At 36.5% G+C, this 20,047-nt stretch overlaps 1 protein-coding gene across 1 annotated transcript; it reads right to left on the bottom strand.

Annotated features, from left to right (window-relative positions):
* Positions 1-15,469: 15,469 nt before the first annotated feature.
* Positions 15,470-15,915, bottom strand: LOC143575417 (norbelladine synthase-like). The gene is made up of 2 exons (XM_077059806.1): positions 15,843-15,915; positions 15,470-15,762 (listed from the first exon to the last, which is right to left on the bottom strand). Exons 1-2 carry the CDS (start codon positions 15,913-15,915, stop codon positions 15,470-15,472), a joined length of 366 nt encoding a protein of 121 aa, XP_076915921.1.
* Between the last annotated feature and the right edge of the window lie 4,132 nt (positions 15,916-20,047).

Genomic DNA, 20,047 nt, shown 5'->3' with positions numbered 1-20,047 from the left:
TCCAATGGCTTGAGAAGATTGAAAACGCTTTCCTCCATACCCAATGCCCCTCGGAAAGACGAACCCTATATGCTTCCAGTGTCCTGGAATCCAGAGCGCTTACATGGTGGAATGGAGTAGCTCATGCGCGTGGCGCAGAGGCTGCTTCTAGCATGACATGGGAGGAATTCAAGGAAATTCTTACGCGAGAATTCTGCCCTCCCAACGAAGTTAAGCGCCTGGAGGAAGAATTCTGGAACTTGAAGCAATACAGCGGTGAAGCGCGCGAGTACGCGACGCGCTTCCACGAGCTAAGCTTACTGGTCCCTCACCTTGTTACCCCTTCCCGCCGAGCCATCGAGAAATTCCTTGGGGGTCTCCCCATGGAAATTCAAGATTCTGTATGGGCCAGAAACCCAGTAACCCTCTCTGACGCCATCGAATTGGCCGCTGTGCTCAGCGACAACCATGTCAGAGCAGGAACCCTGTTCCTGCGGGGAACTGAGAAGACCAAACCCACCAAGACTGTCCCTGAACCAACAGAAACCAAACCAGAACCCTCAAACCATAACCAGAAACGTAGGCGCAGACAAGCCTATGCGCTTACCAACCCGCCCATTGTCCAGCAACCCATTTATCAACCTCCAGTTTACGCGCCTAACCCACTGTCAACCTACCCAGCACCTCCTGTAGTCCACAACTATGCCTTAACCAACCCCGCACTCCCTGCCCCGCCAACTAAGAAACCTTACACAGGAAACCAACCCTTTTGCCCAACCTGTAGACTTCATCACCCACCTCAAGTCCCGTGTCGACAATGTAACCGATGTGGCCGCGTAGGTCACTCCGTTGAGTACTGTAGAACCCCTCCCTCCAATCCGATTGCGCCAACACCACCAGCCTACCCGCAGAACCCACAGCCAACTTACCAAAACCCACGACCCAGATCGTGCTTTAACTGCGGTGATCCAAGTCATTTCCGGAACGCGTGCCCAAGGCTACAAGTTCAGATTACTCAAGCGAATCCGGTGAACCAAATTTCGAACCAAGTGACGCGTGGCCGAGCTTTTAACATAACCGCGCACCAAGCGCAAGCGAATAACGACGTAGTTAATGGTACATTTTTGCTTAACGGATTTTATGCATCTATGCTTTTTGATACTGGCGCCGATAGAAGTTTTATCTCTCGCGCCTTTGAGCGGAAGCTTGCGCGACCGCGCGATAACTTAAAAGAAGATTTTTCAGTTGAATTGGCTAATGGCGAAACTGTTTTAATAAACTCGGTGATTAAAGATTGTACGCTTAACCTTAACGAAAACGATTTTCTGATCGACCTCATCCCTATGCCTCTTGGAAGCTTTGATGTTATCATTGGTATGGACTGGCTCTCGAAGAATCGCGCCGAAGTTATTTGCGCCAAGAAATTGATTCGCATACCTCGAGGAAATGGTAATCTTCATATCTACGGCGAAAAACCCTCCAGTGGTCTTAAACTTATGTCTTGCGCCGAAGCCCAAAGACTCATGCGGAAGAAGTGTATTGCATTTCTAGCCCATGTGGTTAAACCCGATGAAGGAAAGAAGCTTCGCGATATCCCTGTTGTGCGTGATTTTCCTGAAGTTTTTCCTGATGATCTTCCTGGTATCCCTCCCGCTCGTGAAGTCGAGTTTCGTGTTGATCTTGTCCCTGGTGCTTCCCCCGTAGCTAAATCTCCTTACCGTCTTGCACCCGCTGAGATGCAAGAATTGGCCAGCCAACTTCAAGAGTTGACTGCTAAAGGATTCATCCGCCCTAGCTCTTCGCCCTGGGGTGCTCCGGTGTTGTTCGTTAAAAAGAAAGATGGATCGTTTCGCATGTGTATTGATTACCGCGAGTTGAACAAACTCACCATTAAAAACCGGTATCCCTTACCGCGTATTGACGACCTCTTTGATCAACTCCAAGGTGCCTCCTGTTTCTCGAAGATCGATCTCCGTTCTGGTTATCACCAGTTGCGCATCCGCGATGAAGATGTTCCGAAGACTGCTTTTCGTACTCGTTATGGCCATTTTGAATTCTTGGTCATGTCCTTCGGTTTAACCAACGCACCCGCCGTTTTCATGGATCTTATGAATCGGGTGTGTAGGCCTTTCTTGGATAAATTCGTGATCGTGTTTATCGATGATGTTCTGGTGTATTCTAAGACCAAGGCCGAGCATGAGCAACATCTCCGATTGGTATTGCAAAAGCTTAGAGCCGAGCAACTCTATGCTAAGCTTTCCAAGTGTGAATTTTGGTCTGATGAAGTACAGTTTCTTGGTCATGTTGTAAACAAGATGGGTATTCATGTCGACCCATCCAAGATTGAAGCAATCAAGAACTGGATTACGCCATCCTCTCCTTCTGAGATCCGTTCCTTTCTGGGCTTAGCTGGTTATTACCGGCGTTTCATTTCGAACTTCTCAAAGATCGCTTTGCCTTTAACAGCTCTTACGCACAAAGGTAAACCATATATTTGGGGCTCGAAGCAAGAAGCCTTTCTAACGCTCAAGCGTTTGTTGTGTGAAGCTCCTGTTCTTGCGCTACCTGAGGGTAATGATGATTTTGTCGTGTATTGCGATGCATCCAACCAAGGTCTCGGTTGTGTTCTTATGCAACGAGGCAAGGTTATCGCTTACGCATCAAGGCAACTTAAGGTTCATGAAAAGAATTATACAACTCACGACCTCGAGCTTGGTGCAGTTGTTTTTGCCTTGAAGATCTGGAGACACTACCTTTATGGTACTAAGTGTATCCTCTACACTGACCATAAAAGCCTTCAGCATATCTTTGATCAAAAGGAACTTAACATGAGGCAACGCCGATGGAACGAACTCATCAGCGATTACGATTGTGAGATCCGGTATCATCCTGGTAAGGCTAATGTGGTAGCCGATGCGCTCAGCCGAAAACCCTACCAACTTAACTGTATCTTGCCGCGCACCCAACTTCACTTCGCGCCGATTCAAAGCAACCTTGAATCGCGTATTCGTGACGCACAGCGCGCATCCATCAGTAATGGTAACCTTCGCGCCGAGTTAGCGTGTGGCGCGGAAGCACTCTTTGTCCCTAATCTGAGTGGAATTCTCTGCTATCTCAGTCGCATCTGGATCCCTTGTGATGAGGATCTTCGCGCTGATATCCTGAGTGAAGCGCACAAATCTCGATATTCTATTCACCCTGGCGCTGATAAGATGTACAAGGATTTGCGCATTACTTATTGGTGGCCTGGCATGAAAAAGGATATTGCTGTGTTCGTAGCTAGGTGCCTGACTTGTTCTAAAGTTAAAGCTGAACACCAACGCCCATCTGGTTTGCTCGAACAACCAGAAATTCCTACGTGGAAATGGGAAGGTATAGCGATGGACTTTATTACCAAGTTACCTTTGACAGCAAGCAAACATGATAGCATTTGGGTAATAGTGGATCGATTGACTAAATCTGCTCACTTTCTGCCCATTCGTGAAAACTACCGTGTTGAGCATCTCGCGCAGCTTTATGTCAAGGAAATCGTCTGCCGCCATGGTACTCCTTTGAGCATCATATCCGATCGCGATGGCCGTTTTATATCTCGCTTTTGGAAATCTCTCCAATCTGCGCTAGGAACTCGCTTGGACATGAGTACGGCATATCATCCTCAGACTGACGGTCAGTCTGAGCGAACTATTCAAACTCTTGAGGATATGCTCCGATCTTGTGTTCTTGATTTTGGAGGTAATTGGGATTCACACCTGCCTTTGATCGAGTTTTCTTATAACAACAGCTATCATTCCAGTATCGGTATGGCCCCATTTGAAGCACTTTACGGTCGTAAATGCCGCTCCCCAATTTGTTGGAGCGAAGTGGTTGAAACTCAAATCACAGGACCCGAACTTGTTCAAGAGACAACCGATAAAATCGCCAAGATCCGTGATCATTTGCTGACTGCCAGAAGCCGACAGAAGAGTTACGCAGATCGTAGGCGAAAGCCTCTCGAATTTCAAGTTGGTGATCTTGTTCTCCTCAAAGTGTCGCCTTGGAAAGGTGTTGTCCGCTTTGGGAAGAAGGGTAAGCTTGCTCCTCGTTATGTTGGTCCATTCAAGATTCTCGCGCGTGTGGGAAAAGTTGCCTACAGACTTGACCTGCCGCTCGCGCTCAGTAATGTGCATCCAACGTTCCATGTTTCCAATCTCAAGAAGTGTTTAGCTGACGAGAACCTTCACATTCCACTTGATGAAGTTCAAGTTGATGAATCCATGCATTTCATTGAGAAGCCTGTTGAGATTATGGATCGCGAGGTTAAGCAAACCAAGCGCAGTCGTATCCCTATCGTGAAAGTTCGCTGGGAGTCCAAGCGCGGAGCCGAGTTTACATGGGAAAGGGAAGATCAAATGAAGATCAAGTACCCGCACCTGTTCTCTGCGCAACCTACTTCGAGATAAATTTCGGGACGAAATTTCTTAAAGTAGGGGAGACTGTGACATCTGCCCCGATCCGACCCGACCCAGGTACCCGTTTCTCTGACCCGATCTCTCTTTTATTATTTAATATTTATACTTATATTTTACTTTTAATAATAATATATATTTTCCTTCCCGCCTCTCTCTCTCTTTCTTTCCGCCGTCCCGTCCCTCTTCCTTCTCTCTTTCCGCCTTCTTTTCCCTCTTGTCGCCGTCCCGCCCTTACGCCTTGTTTCCCTCTTTGCTTGTCCTTTGGTTCTTCCCGCCTAAGGATGTCTGCAGCTCCACGCGCCAGACTCCTTACATGGAAGCCTGCGTGAAGACATCTTGTTCCTGCGATGCGTGAAGAGAACTCTTCTCGCAGCGCGCTAAGAATGCATGTTCTTCCCGCAATGCGCTAAGAATGTATGTTCTTCCCGCGATGCGCTTAGAATTCTTGTTCTTCACGCAGCACGCTAAGGATTTGTGATTCTTCCCGCAGTGCGCTAAGGATTGTTGTGCCAGCCTTCGCGCTCGCGCACTCAGCCTTCCCGCGCTTAACCCTTGTATCTTCTGTTTAAATCTAGCCGTTTGCTTTTGTGTTGTCTTATCTTCTGTGCTGTTGACCTAACCTATCTAATGTCTGAATAGTTACTTTCGGCGCAGCATGCGTACCAACCCCCATTGGTTGGTAGAAAAAGTGACTGACATTATCTTTTGAGATCTGCTTTTGCCATGCTTGACCAGTACCTTTATCTGAACCGCCCATGCCTGTTACTGTTTCCCTGACAGCTTTATCTTGCCCCCTGCAGCTGCCATATCTTTTGATATCTTTTGCTTTTGGAATCTTTTACTTTTTGAGATCTTTTCCCCTTTTTCTAGGGATTGTGTTCCCTAGGGTTTCTCTATAAATAATAGTATTATTTTTCCTAACACATCACACACAAAACACTTAATCTCTCCTGTTCTCTTGCCCCTTGCTCTCTCTGCCGTCTTCCTCTCTGCCTCCGTCTTCCTCCTTGTTCTTCCTGCTTTTCCGGTAATATATATTGTAATTTACTTATTAATTATGCTAACTTATAATCAAGACTTAAAACAAATCATTAAAACAATAATCTTATTTATAGGTTAACTTGTGCTTGTTTAAAGTTGGTTCTTGCTTTATCTATCACCGCATCGTTTATCATGTGAGTTATCTCGTATCTAATCCCTTTTTATTTTAAATGCTTTGGGATGTTCATGTGTTCATACAAAACTTGAGTCTTAAACTTGTTTATGAACTTTAGTCGCGCAGTATCCCATGTGTTGAGGACGTTTACTTGGCTGTTTATTTGTATGTGTGTATCATTAACCGCTTTGTTCGGCCTATTCCGCAGTTCCGTTGGTACCATTAGTTGAACACGGGAGACCTATCGTTTACGGTTTTCTTTGTTTACACTTGCACAGATGTTTTCTCGTTTTTATGCTCAATTGGGAGCATGGATTGAACTATGATCTATGAACTATCTTAGGCTTGATCACAATCTGATTACACCCTTGTTAAACTCTAGACATACACGTGTTGCGCGCAGATTTACTGTGATTATCTATGATTATCTATTAAACTCGATTTCTCACCAACACGCAAGTGTTTGACGTTTATTTTAACACATGTTCAGGTTTGCAGTAGCTGTTTTGGAGCTTGTGGACACGTAGGACGTTTTTACTTTTGGACCTAGAATTAAAATGTATCAAGACAAGTTCATGTTGTTTGAATGTTATAATTTATAATATATTGATTTATGTTTGATTTATGTTCTTTATTTTCCCTGCTGCGCGTGCGCGATAAAATGTGTATTAATAAATATTGACACCAATAGTGTCGCGAGTAATGAAGCAATATGTGGCGCCCCGATGTATAATCCGCCTTTGGTCGGGGTGTTACATTTGATCAACGACTCGGCTAAGCCATTTTGTGTGTGTACATGAGCAACAGGGTGTTCTACAACAATTCCCACAGACATGCAATAATCATCAAAAGCAAATGATGTAAATTCTCCCGCATTATCAAGCCTTACTCTTTTAATGGTATAATCCGGAATATGTGCACGTAATTTGATAATTTGAGCAAGAAATTTTGCAAAAGAAACATTACGAGTCGATAATAAAGAGATATTAGACCATCTGCTGGATGCGTCTATTAAGACCATGAAGTATCTAAATGGTCCACATGGTGGATGAATTGGTCCACATATGTCACCTTGAATTCTTTCAAGAAACATTGGTGTTTCTTTATCGACTTTTAATGGCGAAGGCCTTGTAATTAATTTTCCAAGAGAACAAGATGTACATTGAGGCATTTTATCTATTTTATGGATCTTTTGACCTTTCAGTGGATGCCCATGTGTATTTTCAATGATCCTTTTCATCATTGTGGATCCTGGATGGCCTAATCTGTCATGCCATAAGTTTATGATACCAGAATCGCAACAATTTTCTTTGACTGCCATATGTGCTTGAGGCACATTTATATATGTATAATGCAAACCAGAATGGAGCATTGGCAATTTTTTCAATATTTGATCTTTGCTTATGATATGCAAATATTTTTCATTACTAACAGTCCTTGACTGAGTATCATATCCATTATGATATATGTTTCTGAAACTCAACAAATTTCTTGTTGATTTTGGGGAAAATAAAGCATTTTCTATTTTGAGCTTTGTACCATTTGGTAATGCTAAATTAGCTTTTCCCACTCCTTCTATCAAGTTTGTAGGACCTGATATTGTATTGATGATCCCTTTTGTTGGTTTCAGTTCATAAAAAAATTTTTTAGATCTAAGTATAGTATGCGTGGCTCCACTATCCGCTATACACATATCTTCTTCATTTGTTTGATCTTGTGCTCCGGTGATTTTCATTTTAAATCTTGAAAAATATTAAGAGAAAAAAAAATAAGTGTATAACGAAGACATATGATATTTTAATAAGAACTTTAATTGAAACACAAGTAGTACATGGAAGAGAAACTACCTAATTAAAGATAATGAGAACACACTTAATAATTGCATCTTAATTATAGTAGTCAAGCAACTTTGTTTCAAAGTTCCATCCCAAAGTCTTCAACGCTCAGCTCAGCATTGATATTATTAAAGTTATCAACATGGTTCACTTCTTTCTCTTTTCCTTTTAGAGAGGCTTGGTACAGTTCACACAGATGTGGAGCTGTGCGACAAGCCTTTGCCCAGTGGTTTGTACTTCCACATCTAAAACATGAAGTGCCATTGTTTTCGGACCTACCAGCTTCATTCCATTTATTTTGGTGGTTGGAATTAGTATTGTGTGGGACATGATAATTATTGGCTCTCTGGTTACGACCACGACCACGACCGTAAGAGTTATTGTTCCATTTCGACCACGGCCACGACCACGACCGTAAGAGTTATTGTTCCATTTGAATGGATGCTTACGATCATTAAAATGCCTTTTGTCAAAATGACCACGTCCACGTCCACGGCCTCGTCCTCGACTTTGTTCCCATTTATGATCAGAATTTTTATGAGAACTTTTGTGAGCAACATGTGCTTCTGGTATTGCTAATGAACCCGTGGGACGAGATTGATGATTTTTCATCAATAATTCATTATTTTTCTCGGCTACAAGGAGTAATGCATTTAGATCAGAGTATCTCTTAAAATTCTGCAAACGATAATGTGTTTGCAAGTTTATATTTGATGCATGAAACGTGGAGAAAGTTTTCTCTAACTTTTCTTCCTCTGTTACGGGATACCCACAAAATTCTAGCTTTGAACAAATTCGGTATAAAGCAGAGGTGTAATCATTTACCCTCTTAAAATCTTGGAACCTAAGACTATTCCATTAATCTCTAGAAGTAGGAAGTAAAACTTCCTTTAGATGACCGAATCTGCTTTTCAAATCTTCCCATATCATATATGGGTTATCATAATTAAAATACTCATGCTGTAGCAATTCATCAATATGTTTATGGATGAAAACATCAGCTCTTGCTTTATCCTGGTCAGAGCAATCATTGTATTCTTGGATTGCGTCTAACACATCCATAGATTTTAAATGTCTTTTGACATTTGCTGTCCAAGACATATAATTTTCTCCAGAAATGTTGAGTGCTGGGAATTCGAGTTTTGCTATATTTGACATTTTGTTGCTAAACATAATAGAGCAAATAATAAGATAAATATTAGAATCCATATATATCAATCAACAATGAGATACAATACATTGGTAGAGCTATAAACATATAAAAGAAAAAGAACATGCCGAACTCTTCAGATGGGAGATAAAAAATTAGAATGAGAAGTAGTATAAGCATTATAGTGACCAACATCAAAACCGGGTGAATCATTTTGAGAATTTTATCTTGGATAAATTTAATAAGAAGAATGTTTGTTGTAAATGAAATGGGGTTAATGATTGGTTATTTATAGTGGAGGTTTATAACCCATTTATAACGGTTATATTACCGTTTATAACGGTAATATTACCGTTTGTGTGTGTGTGTATATATATAATATATAATATTAATTATTTTAAAGTAAGATAATAAATAAGATATTAAATACAGTTTATTTTATAAAATATATATATAATTAGTATGCACAATAATAAGAATAGAATTGTTAGTGTAAATAAATCTAACTTCTAAAATAGTTATCAAATTTTAATAACAATGTTTATACACATTATTGCTATTACTCAGTATATTAGTTAGTATATGTATATGCATAGATATATATCTAATGTACATAATTAAAGAAGTGTTTATGATGCTTATGTAGATACCTTTGTGTCTATTACCTTTCTTGGTTAGGATATAAGCGGCTCGTGCTGATAACGTGTTATAATATTACTACAAGATTATCAATTATTCCTTAAACTTGAAAAGTTGAAGATGACAAAACAAACAAGAACATAAGAGATATACATATATATTTCGTAACTCCTTTTGATTGTCTGTATCACTTATTGTTACAAATATAAAATATATATACACACTTTACATTCACTATTTGGGGGACATAAGCTAATAATTTGATTGAAGACTTTCACCATCCACATTTTTACCCACACGTTAGTTGAAGACTTTCACATGCAAATGTTTCCATCCATTCACATGGATGTTTTACCCACACGTTAGTTGAAGACTTTCACATGCAAATGTTTCCATCCATTCACATGGATGTTTTACCCACACGCTATAACATTTTGTAAATTTTTGGGCATTTTAGTGGTAGAATAAAATAAAGCCGAAATTACTATTTTCAATATGCAAGTGGTGCGAGTTAGACCGCAATTATGTGAAAATTTATCCCTTTGTGGAAAAAGATTCTATTGTTTTAATAGTTTTATTATTATTATTATTATTATTATTATTATTATTTTATTCTTACCGTCGATTTTGGACGCTTTTGTTTGACCAATTCCGCCTTTGTGTTTGCCCCGTGATTTGTAAATGTTTGGTCATAAATTGTATATTTTTATATCGTGTGTAAAAGTATATAAAATGAATATATTCTGGTGATTTTGATTAAATATCCAACTAAACATAATTGAAAGTTTTGTTGCAAATGAACCAAGTTGGTAGTTGGATTATTGTTGGGGACTTTGGCCATTTGTGGAAAAAGAATATTCTTTATTTTGATTTGGCTACATCTTTTGTTGTTTTACTAATTTGTCCCTATTGGGTGGATGGAGCAGTTGGTGAGTCCAGGGGCATGGTTGTCCGATATGTGCCAAGAGAGATATGAGGTTAGAGAAAAGAACACAAAGAAGGTATTTTCCATTATTATTGTTGTTAATATTTCAAATGGAATAAGCGCGATCAAGTTGAGCTTCTAGATCGGATTTGACCGGTTGACTCGAGCCTGACTTGAATGAGGGAGTTTTTGTTAAAGTAGTTTTATGATTAAATTGAGTGCAGAGATATGAGGTTAGAGAAAAGAACACAAAGAAGGTATTTTCCATTATTATTGTTGTTAATATTTCAAATGGAATAAGCGCGATCAAGTTGAGCTTCTAGATCGGATTTGACCGGTTGACTCGAGCCTGACTTGAATGAGGGAGTTTTTGTTAAAGTAGTTTTATGATTAAATTGAGTGCAGAGACCAACAGGATTGAAGGTCATGGGGAGCATGGAGAGTGATTCAGATTGACGATGTTATGTAATACTTCATGGAGTTTCAATTAGCAATCTTTTTGTATATTTTCTATCTTAAATGGAATTTCATTTCTAAATATTTTCTAGTCTTGTCATATTGGATGGTATGAGTGAATGCCACTTTAGTATTTGATTAACTTACTGAATTTATTTTTGGAAAACCAATGTCTAAGTTTACAAGTGATCACACTTTAAAATACAAATTCATGGGATGGACATGTAATGAAATGATTTTTCAACCAATTTGTCCCTTGTAACAGATTTTTGTTTACAAGTTCAAGTAGATTATAGATATTTATCTGATAAATGATACCAAACTTGAAATTTTTAGCTTTGCACATGAACAACCGTGTGATTTACTCTAATTAAGATTATTTTTAAAAAAATTGCATCACACATAAAAGGTTTTCGCTAGATACACAAGATGTATTAAGTTTGGTATTCATAAATCCAACATTGCAAAATTATATTATTACATAGGGAGTAGAAATGTTTGGAGATGTAGAAAGTTACATCAATGTCTATCCTGTGCATTTCTCTGCTCACGTTCACATTTTGTAAGCTTTCATAGTTTCCAACAAGAAAACAGTTTCTGAACCTTCTGCAACATTCACCACCACCATCCAATCGATTTATTATTAGGGACACTAAGACCCCCTCTATACGCCCCATATAGAGTTATACTTGGTAGTATAATGGGTCGTGTATGCCCCGTATAGGGCTATACTTATACGCTCCGTATAGCCCTATACGGGATTATGGGGCATATTGATGGGTTTTTTTTTAGCAAAATGAGGTGGTGTCCCTAGAATTCCTCTTTATTAAACAGATTCTGGTTTTAAAACAGGAAATTTTTTAAAATTGACCTATTTTGAAATGAGATTTCATTTTTGTCTCAAATTTTTGAATTCCAAAAATGTACTCCTCTATCTCATTTTTGACCATGTGTTCATAAGTCTAGCACGTCTTCGACGACGTGTTAATACAGGGCTGGCCCAACCCTATTGGAGGCCTGAAATGAAACGGGGCCAAATTAAAAGGTAACTAAAATACATGATAGAATATGAAAAATCAATATGAAATGCACAACATATTTTTTGCCTTTTGTTCTTGATTGCCAATTTACTTCCAATAGCTAAAGATATGAGTTCATCTTGGCCATTTTCCTTATGCTTTCTTTCTGTATATTGATTTTTTTTTTCAAAAGTTCGGATATTATAACAGTAGCTCTTTGACACGTTGGAGGATCAAGCTAAATAACAATCCCATAGTTTCACACCTCTCAGTATAACATCAACTGAACATGTAGATGAACGGTTGACGAACCACATGGGCAAAACACTATATCGTAATTCATTGAACTTAAAGGTGAAAAATAGTTAGGGTTTATAGGATCGACGAGCGTGCGTTTGCACCAGGGGGGGGGGGGAGGTTCGGTGTCACACCCCAAAAATCTTAATTTAACAGCAGAATACTTAATAAAGTAATTTGGTCTCTATCCTTATCCGATATAAATTAAATCCAATATCAAGCAACCCCTTCCATTGCTTCGGTTTCTTTGACCATATTCACATTATCGACCTTCGTAAACTTCTCTTTAAAACAAGAAAAGGCTGACCCTGAGAAATAAAGCGTACTATATTGTCACTTATTTCATTTGTTTTTGTTAATATTTGTCTTCTTCTTTTATATGATGATGCGTGCCCGGCTTACAAGTAATGTTGAGAACGGTACCGGGCCCGCCGTCACCTTCAACCACGTCAACCGCTTGAAGGATTTTGCCGGCAACAAGCTTTGCAAGCTCAATAGTGCCGTAGAGAGCCCATGCTTTGCTGGCACCTTTACTTCTACTTCTTCTGATAAGGTTCCGAACATTGCTATTGATGATTGATTCAATACACATCGAGATTTATTTTATAACATTAAAAAATATACATTACACGCAATATGCCGAATTTGTTTCTAAAAGATGCTGGATTTAATTTTTCATTAACTATATATTAATGGCCGGCTTAAGTATCATGTTTTTTTTCTTGGTTTTTTTTATTTGTTTACATGTCGATGCCGTCTCATTCCTCCGATCCGTTTCGCTAACCTATTGACATAAGAATTGTAATAATCTGTTTCGTGTGTTTCTGTTCTATAGACCACTTCGATTTAGAATTGTAATAATCTGTTTCGTGTGTTTCTGTTCTATAGACCACTTCGTTTTGTTTCCGGTGACTAAGGCTACCAATTGTGTTCTGTTCATTTATTTTGATTATGTGTTAACTATATATAACATGGTAATATGTGACAGCTTTAACCAAATCAGAACTCAAGGGATAAAGGATTCAAATCATGATTGAGTTTAATTTTCCTTGAAATTTGTACGTTTGGCTAAATGAATGAATTCACAGTTCACCACTTATTGAATTCTGTCATGTTTAGATACACTTATTGAATTCTGTCACGTTTAGATACACATGACATTCAAACTATATAATTTATAATGCTATTATTTGGAATCATGATGTTAACTAAATGGAGACCTTAATAAGTAGTTTATTGAGTTCACATTTTTCTCTGAAATCATTTATTTTATATTTTTATTTAATAAAGATCTAAATAAGTTACTAAAGTTTATAATTATCCTAAGCATACAATAATCAGTGTCATGACATTTACTGTCAACACTATAACTATAATAAGTTGGATACTTTTATAGGGTTAGACTAAACATACTCTCTCACTCTTACTTGTCATACCCATTTCCCTGAACATTGAATTTCTACAATTTTATTTGACATATTACTTACCTTTAATATTTTTTAAATTGTATGGTCTCTCTTTAAATGTTTATATTTATTTTTATTTGACGTATCATGATTTTATGACCTCTAATATTTCTATAATGTTTATATTTATTTTTTTTTCTCTTTTTTTGTGTTTATTGTCCTTGATCATAATAATATTTATTATTATTATTATCATTGTCGATGTATTTTTATATTTATAAAACTATATATAAATATGTGTGTATGAGAGAGACTAATACTAATATTGATACTATTTAAAATAAAAATATTTATAATATTTACAATAATACAATTAATAATAACAAAATAGTTTTTAATCTGATATATTTAGTGAAGACCATTAAGTGAAACAAAATATTGGAATGACTAATATGTATGTAAATAATGTTAAGGAAAAATTATAATCAATTTGACAAGTTCAAAACTTCAAACGGGTGTACATTTAATAAAAATGTCTAAAGGAGTACGTTTAGCAACACCCCTTTTATACTAAATTAACTTTGTTTTCCAACCATCCCAAGGGCCTCTGTCACTGGAAATTAAATCCTTGTGTATATTTTCTTTAAATAGACCAAGTATTTAAAATTATTAAATTACTACTTTTTTTATTATTATTGACAACAAGTAAAAGTTTTGATTAATAAAAAACTTATTAAAAAATTCTTATAATATTAGTATGAATTTTATTAGATTATTATTTGTTAGTTATTTATACTAAAGCAGGTAAATGGCAACTTTAATAATATTTTAAAGTACATCATTAACATCTGTCTTTTCAACTGACGGATGTCTGAGTGATCAAGAAAGAAGGAAAAATCAAGTGAGTCAATAAAGTACATTGACATCGGTCATTTCAACTGACAGATGTCTGAGGGGTCAAAGAAGTAAAAAGATCAAAATCAACAAGTAGAGTACATTATTTACATCCGCCATTTTAATTAGCAGATCTCTGTCAAAGATTAAAAAAAAATTATAAGGGTACTCTATGCTTGTGTTGCAAAGTCCGCCGACATACCGCGGAAGGGAGACACCAGTCAGACTCGCCATTTGTAATGAAAGGTCACAAGTTAAACGTTTCGGTTCCGCCATTTGAAATGATCAAACATTTGCTTACATGCAACCTCTTCATACAAAAGTTGTCACTTTCTTAAACTTAGTGTGTTCTGTCATTTCAAATGACGAAACACCTAAAACCTAAAACTTTTCATTTTACTCTCCTAAAAACCCTTTATCTATCCATTTTTTTTCCCATTTTGAACAAAAAAATCATTCAAAAGTTTAAATTGAAATTTATACACAAGGCATGAGCATGGTTACCTCTACCTCTATAGTTAATAGAATTTCAGAAGTTCTGGTAACACATCCTTTTTTTTTCTTATTTGAGTTGTTTGATTATTTAAATTATTTTTTTGGTCTAATGGTGTTTATATTTCTTAAAGGATATGATAACACAAATGACATACCATGTGTCTCTACAAGGCAGTTGAACTATAGGGAGGAGTGGTCTTAATTAGTCATTGGACTCCAGTGATGAGTATGCCTTACATAAAAATGATACGTGCAATCAACTCTCATACGTCTTCCGAAGGTTATCAACCCGTAAACTAGAACTCGTGCAACGCTCAGGCCTCTTAACTAGTATTAAGATAAGAATCAACAAACAACGATTGGTACCACTGTACCAACTATTTTAAATTTACGAAGACATGGGGTGGTAATGAAGATCAAAACTAATGAACTTACCATCATCTAGTATACTAGTGGCAATGAGCTTTATATGACATAAAGTGTGTGCAAAAGTCTTCCCAAATGTGACAAAAATAAACTTGCAAAACATGTCATTGTGAATGTTCATAATGGATACAAAACAATTTCAATGGAGTATAGTTATTGGTTTATTCAGACATTTATCAAATACATGGTCTTCATCAAATTACATCGTAATCATTGATTCATTCTTTCCGGTATCAAACCCGGATGAGTTCGCCGATTCCACTAAAAGCATTGACAAAGAAAGTAATACAATTTATTCTGAGAAATTACAACATAATAAAATATGATAATAAACGTTTCCTGAGCTAACTGGATTTCAAAAGATGCTCGTTAGCGACGCTCATAATGCCAAGGAGAGGCTCGGTAGTGACAAGAGAAGCATTGGCAGCAAACTCTTCCTTAACCTCGTATTCTATTGTTAATTTCAGGAGACATGATGAACCCGAGCCATCCTTTGGGTTCTCTTTGATCTCTACCCTTAACCGATATAAACTAAATCCAATATCAAGAATCCCTCCTTCCACCATTTCTGATTCTTTGACCATATTTGCGTGATCCACCTTCGTAAACTTCTCTTTACCATAAAAGAAGCCTGACCCTGTAAATATAACACTCTACGATCACCTTTCTTGTTTGTTTTTATTAATATTTATCTTTTGTATAGATAGTTAGACGTACCGGTTTTGAAGGTAAGCTTGAGAACGGTACCAGGCCCACCATCGCCTTCTACCACATCAACCGCTTCAAACATTGTTCCAGCTAGAATCTTTCCGATATCAAGAGTGCCGTAGAGAGCCCAAGCTTTTCTTGCCGGCACCTTTACTTCTGCCTCTTCGGATGATGTCACACCCCGCCTTCGGGCCTAGGCGTGTGACTCACAGTTGATACCACTTTTGTTAAATTATCAAAGTTTGCAGCGCAAAATGTTAATTTAAAATATTTACTTTCATAACAAAGGGAATTAAATACCCTTGACTATTTTACAAAATTACTTGTTTTTAAAAACAAGTCTAATATATATGCATCATAACAAAACTAGTTGAGCCACCAGCTGTATGCTATGTCTAGAGTTCTTCTATCTCCACTGGCATATCCATTACTATTCCTTACTCCTGGTTATCTGAAAACAGTTTCAAAATACGTCAGCTATATGTTGGTGAACACGCTGACTTAATAAAATGTTTTCACAATTCGTTATGACACAACACCAATGGTGTTCTCTGTTTTTACTAAAATCATCCAAAGAACTATCTTGGTAAGTAAATTGTTACTCTCTGTTTTTACTTTTTACAAGTTTAAATAAAGTTTTCTTTTATTATCTACCCATGAAATTCTTGATGACTGCAATGTACAACCTTTGATGAAGGATGTACAAGTGGTTATTGCATGCTTTTGAGGATTATTGGCTTTTTTTTTACCTATTTGTGGGATAAGAAAGTTTTGTACCCATGAAATTTTACTTTTCAAATGGGTGTATATTGTTCATCATTTTGTTTTTTTTTTAACTACTTTAATGCATTTTTCCATCTAATAACAAAAAAATTAAAGAAAGTGCAAGTGATTGCTGCATGGTTTTGTTGAATTATAGCCATTTTTTGAAAAATATTTTACCCTTAAATGGGTTTACCTAATGAGAAAATCAAGAAAATAGGATTTTTTTTAATATATATTTATAAATTAACCCACTTTTTATTTCTTAATTTTCTCTCATCTTCTTTTAACTACGTTCTTAACCCATTTGATTTTTTCTTATGTATGTTCTAATTAAAAAAAAGTGGATCAGTTGTGAACATTAAAGATATTTGTGACGATATTAAAGTATATGCTTGATGTCACGTTCGGAAATTGTCCACTGATTGTCTTTCTATTTGTAAAATATTTATTTTTAATAAAATTTTATTGTGTTTGGTAAATTTTTGGGCATTTTAGTGGTAGAATAAAATAAAGCCGAAATTACTATTTTCAATATGCAAGTGGTGCAAGTTAGACCGCAATTATGTGAAAATTTATCCCTTTGTGGAAAAAGATTCTATTGTTTTAATAGTTTTATTATTATTATTATTATTATTATTATTATTATTTTATTCTTACCGTCGATTTTGGACGCTTTTGTTTGACCAATTCCGCCTTTGTGTTTGCCCCGTGATTTGTAAATGTTTGGTCATAAATTGTATATTTTTATATCGTGCGTAAAAGTATATAAAATGAATATATTCTGGTGATTTTGATTAAATATCCAACTAAACATAATTGAAAGTTTTGTTGCAAATGAACCAAGTTGGTAGTTGGATTATTGTTGGGGACTTTGGCCATTTGTGGAAAAAGAATATTCTTTATTTTGATTTGGCTACATCTTTTGTTGTTTTACTAATTTGTCCCTATTGGGTGGATGGAGCAGTTGGTGAGTCCAGGGGCATGGTTGTCCGATATGTGCCAAGAGAGATATGAGGTTAGAGAAAAGAACACAAAGAAGGTATTTTCTATTATTATTGTTGTTAATATTTCAAATGGAATAAGCGCGATCAAGTTGAGCTTCTAGATCGGATTTGACCGGTTGACTCGAGCCTGACTTGAATGAGGGAGTTTTTGTTAAAGTAGTTTTATGATTAAATTGAGTGCAGAGACCAACAGGATTGAAGGCCATGGGGAGCATGGAGAGTGATTCAGATTGACGATGTTATGTAATACTTCATGGAGTTTCAATTAGCAATCTTTTTGTATATTTTCTATCTTAAATGGAATTTCATTTCTAAATATTTTCTAGTCTTGTCATATTGGATGGTATGAGTGAATGCCACTTTAGTATTTGATTAACTTACTGAATTTATTTTTGGAAAACCAATGTCTAAGTTTACAAGTGATCACACTTTAAAATACAAATTCATGGGATGGACATGTAATGAAATGATTTTTCAACCAATTTGTCCCTTGTAACAGATTTTTGTTTACAAGTTCAAGTAGATTATAGATATTTATCTGATAAATGATACCAAACTTGAAATTTTTAGCTTTGCACATGAACAACCGTGTGATTTACTCTAATTAAGATTATTTTTAAAAAAATTGCATCACACATAAAAGGTTTTCGCTAGATACACAAGATGTATTAAGTTTGGTATTCATAAATCCAACATTGCAAAATTATATTATTACATAGGGAGTAGAAATGTTTGGAGATGTAGAAAGTTACATCAATGTCTATCCTGTGTATTTCTCTGCTCACGTTCACATTTTGTAAGCTTTCATAGTTTCCAACAAGAAAACAGTTTCTGAACCTTCTGCAACATTCACCACCACCATCCAATCGATTTATTATTAGGGACACTAAGACCCCCTCTATACGTCCCATATAGAGTATACTTGGTAGTATAATGGGTCGTGTATGCCCCGTATAGGGCTATACTTATACGCTCCGTATAGCCCTATACGGGATTATGGGGCATATTGATGGGTTTTTTTTAGCAAAATGAGGTGGTGTCCCTAGAATTCCTCTTTATTAAACAGATTCTGGTTTTAAAACAGGAAAATTTTTAAAATTGACCTATTTTGAAATGAGATTTCATTTTTGTCTCAAATTTTTGAATTCCAAAAATGTACTCCTCTATCTCATTTTTGACCATGTGTTCATAAGTCTAGCACGTCGTCGACGACGTGTTAATACAGGGCTGGCCCGACCCTATTGGAGGCCTGAAATGAAACGGGGCCAAATTTTGTTGAAAATTTCGATATTGATTTAACACGGCTCGAGTAAGTTTATGTCGGTCCATAGATAAAAATAAGCATGTCTCGTTGATATATTCGAAATAATATAAAACTTTATATATTAAAAGTTATAAAAGAAAAGCCAAATATAAGTAAAATTAATACAATATTAAAAAACACAAACAAAAAGCTAGCATGTCTTTAAATATGTGTTTGGATGCTAACATGTCGTTAACCATGCTTTTTGAGGCATAGCTCATTAGCTCATCTTTGACCATGTGATATGAAGTCTAACACATCTTTAACGAATTGTTAAAGACTTTATAACACATTGTCAAAGATGAATTAAAGGGGGGCATTTTGAAATTCTAAAGTTTGGGGGACAAAAATAGAATCTTTTTCCAAAGTAGGTCCATTTTGGAATTTTCTCTTTAAAATGTGTTTTCTATCACCATAGAAGTCGTGTTGGATCGACACACATCTTAATGTTGCGTTGGATTTCAAATAGTGTAAGGAAAAATCAGGTTCCACTGCATTTTTTGTTTTTAAGAAAACAAATGGAGAGAAATGAAAGAAAAATTTATGCTTATTTCTTTTATTCCAAATCCTTACAAACTAAAGAAATTTGGAAAGAACTGATTACTAACACAAAAAAAAACTTTACTTCTCTTTTCATTTACTTCAAACTCGAGACGCTTTTTTTTATTTAGCAAAAAAAATCTTAACTTCTCTTTCCATTTCCTTTAGAAAACGAATCATTGGTAGCAGTTTTCTAACAAGTCATTAGTCCCTATACAAAGCCGCGGCGAGTTCCGACGCCACTAAAAGCATTGGCAACATAAAGCAATACGACACCACTAAAAGCATTGTACCATCATAAATATGATAATGAACATTCCATGTATAATTAGATTTCCAAAGATGTTCGCTTGCAATACTAATAATGCCAAGGAGAGGTTCCATGGTAACAAGAGAAGCGTTATCGAACAGTAGACGATCTTCAACAAAATACATCTTAGTGAATCATTGATGGTAATTTTCTAACGAATCATTCTTTCTCGAATTAAACAAAAGACGAGTTCACTGATACCATTGAAAGCATAAAGACAAGTAACATGACTTTATTCTGAACAGTTACAACATCATAAGATCGATATGATAACATGCGTACATTTCCCGTA

Source organism: Bidens hawaiensis, unplaced genomic scaffold, assembly GCF_021521415.1.
Source record: "Bidens hawaiensis isolate Kalapana, Puna unplaced genomic scaffold, B.hawaiensis_p1.1 tig00027376_1, whole genome shotgun sequence".
Lineage (NCBI taxonomy): Eukaryota > Viridiplantae > Streptophyta > Magnoliopsida > Asterales > Asteraceae > Bidens > Bidens hawaiensis.
Note: the sequence above shows the minus strand (reverse complement) of the source record. Positions and strands in the feature narration are given on the sequence as shown.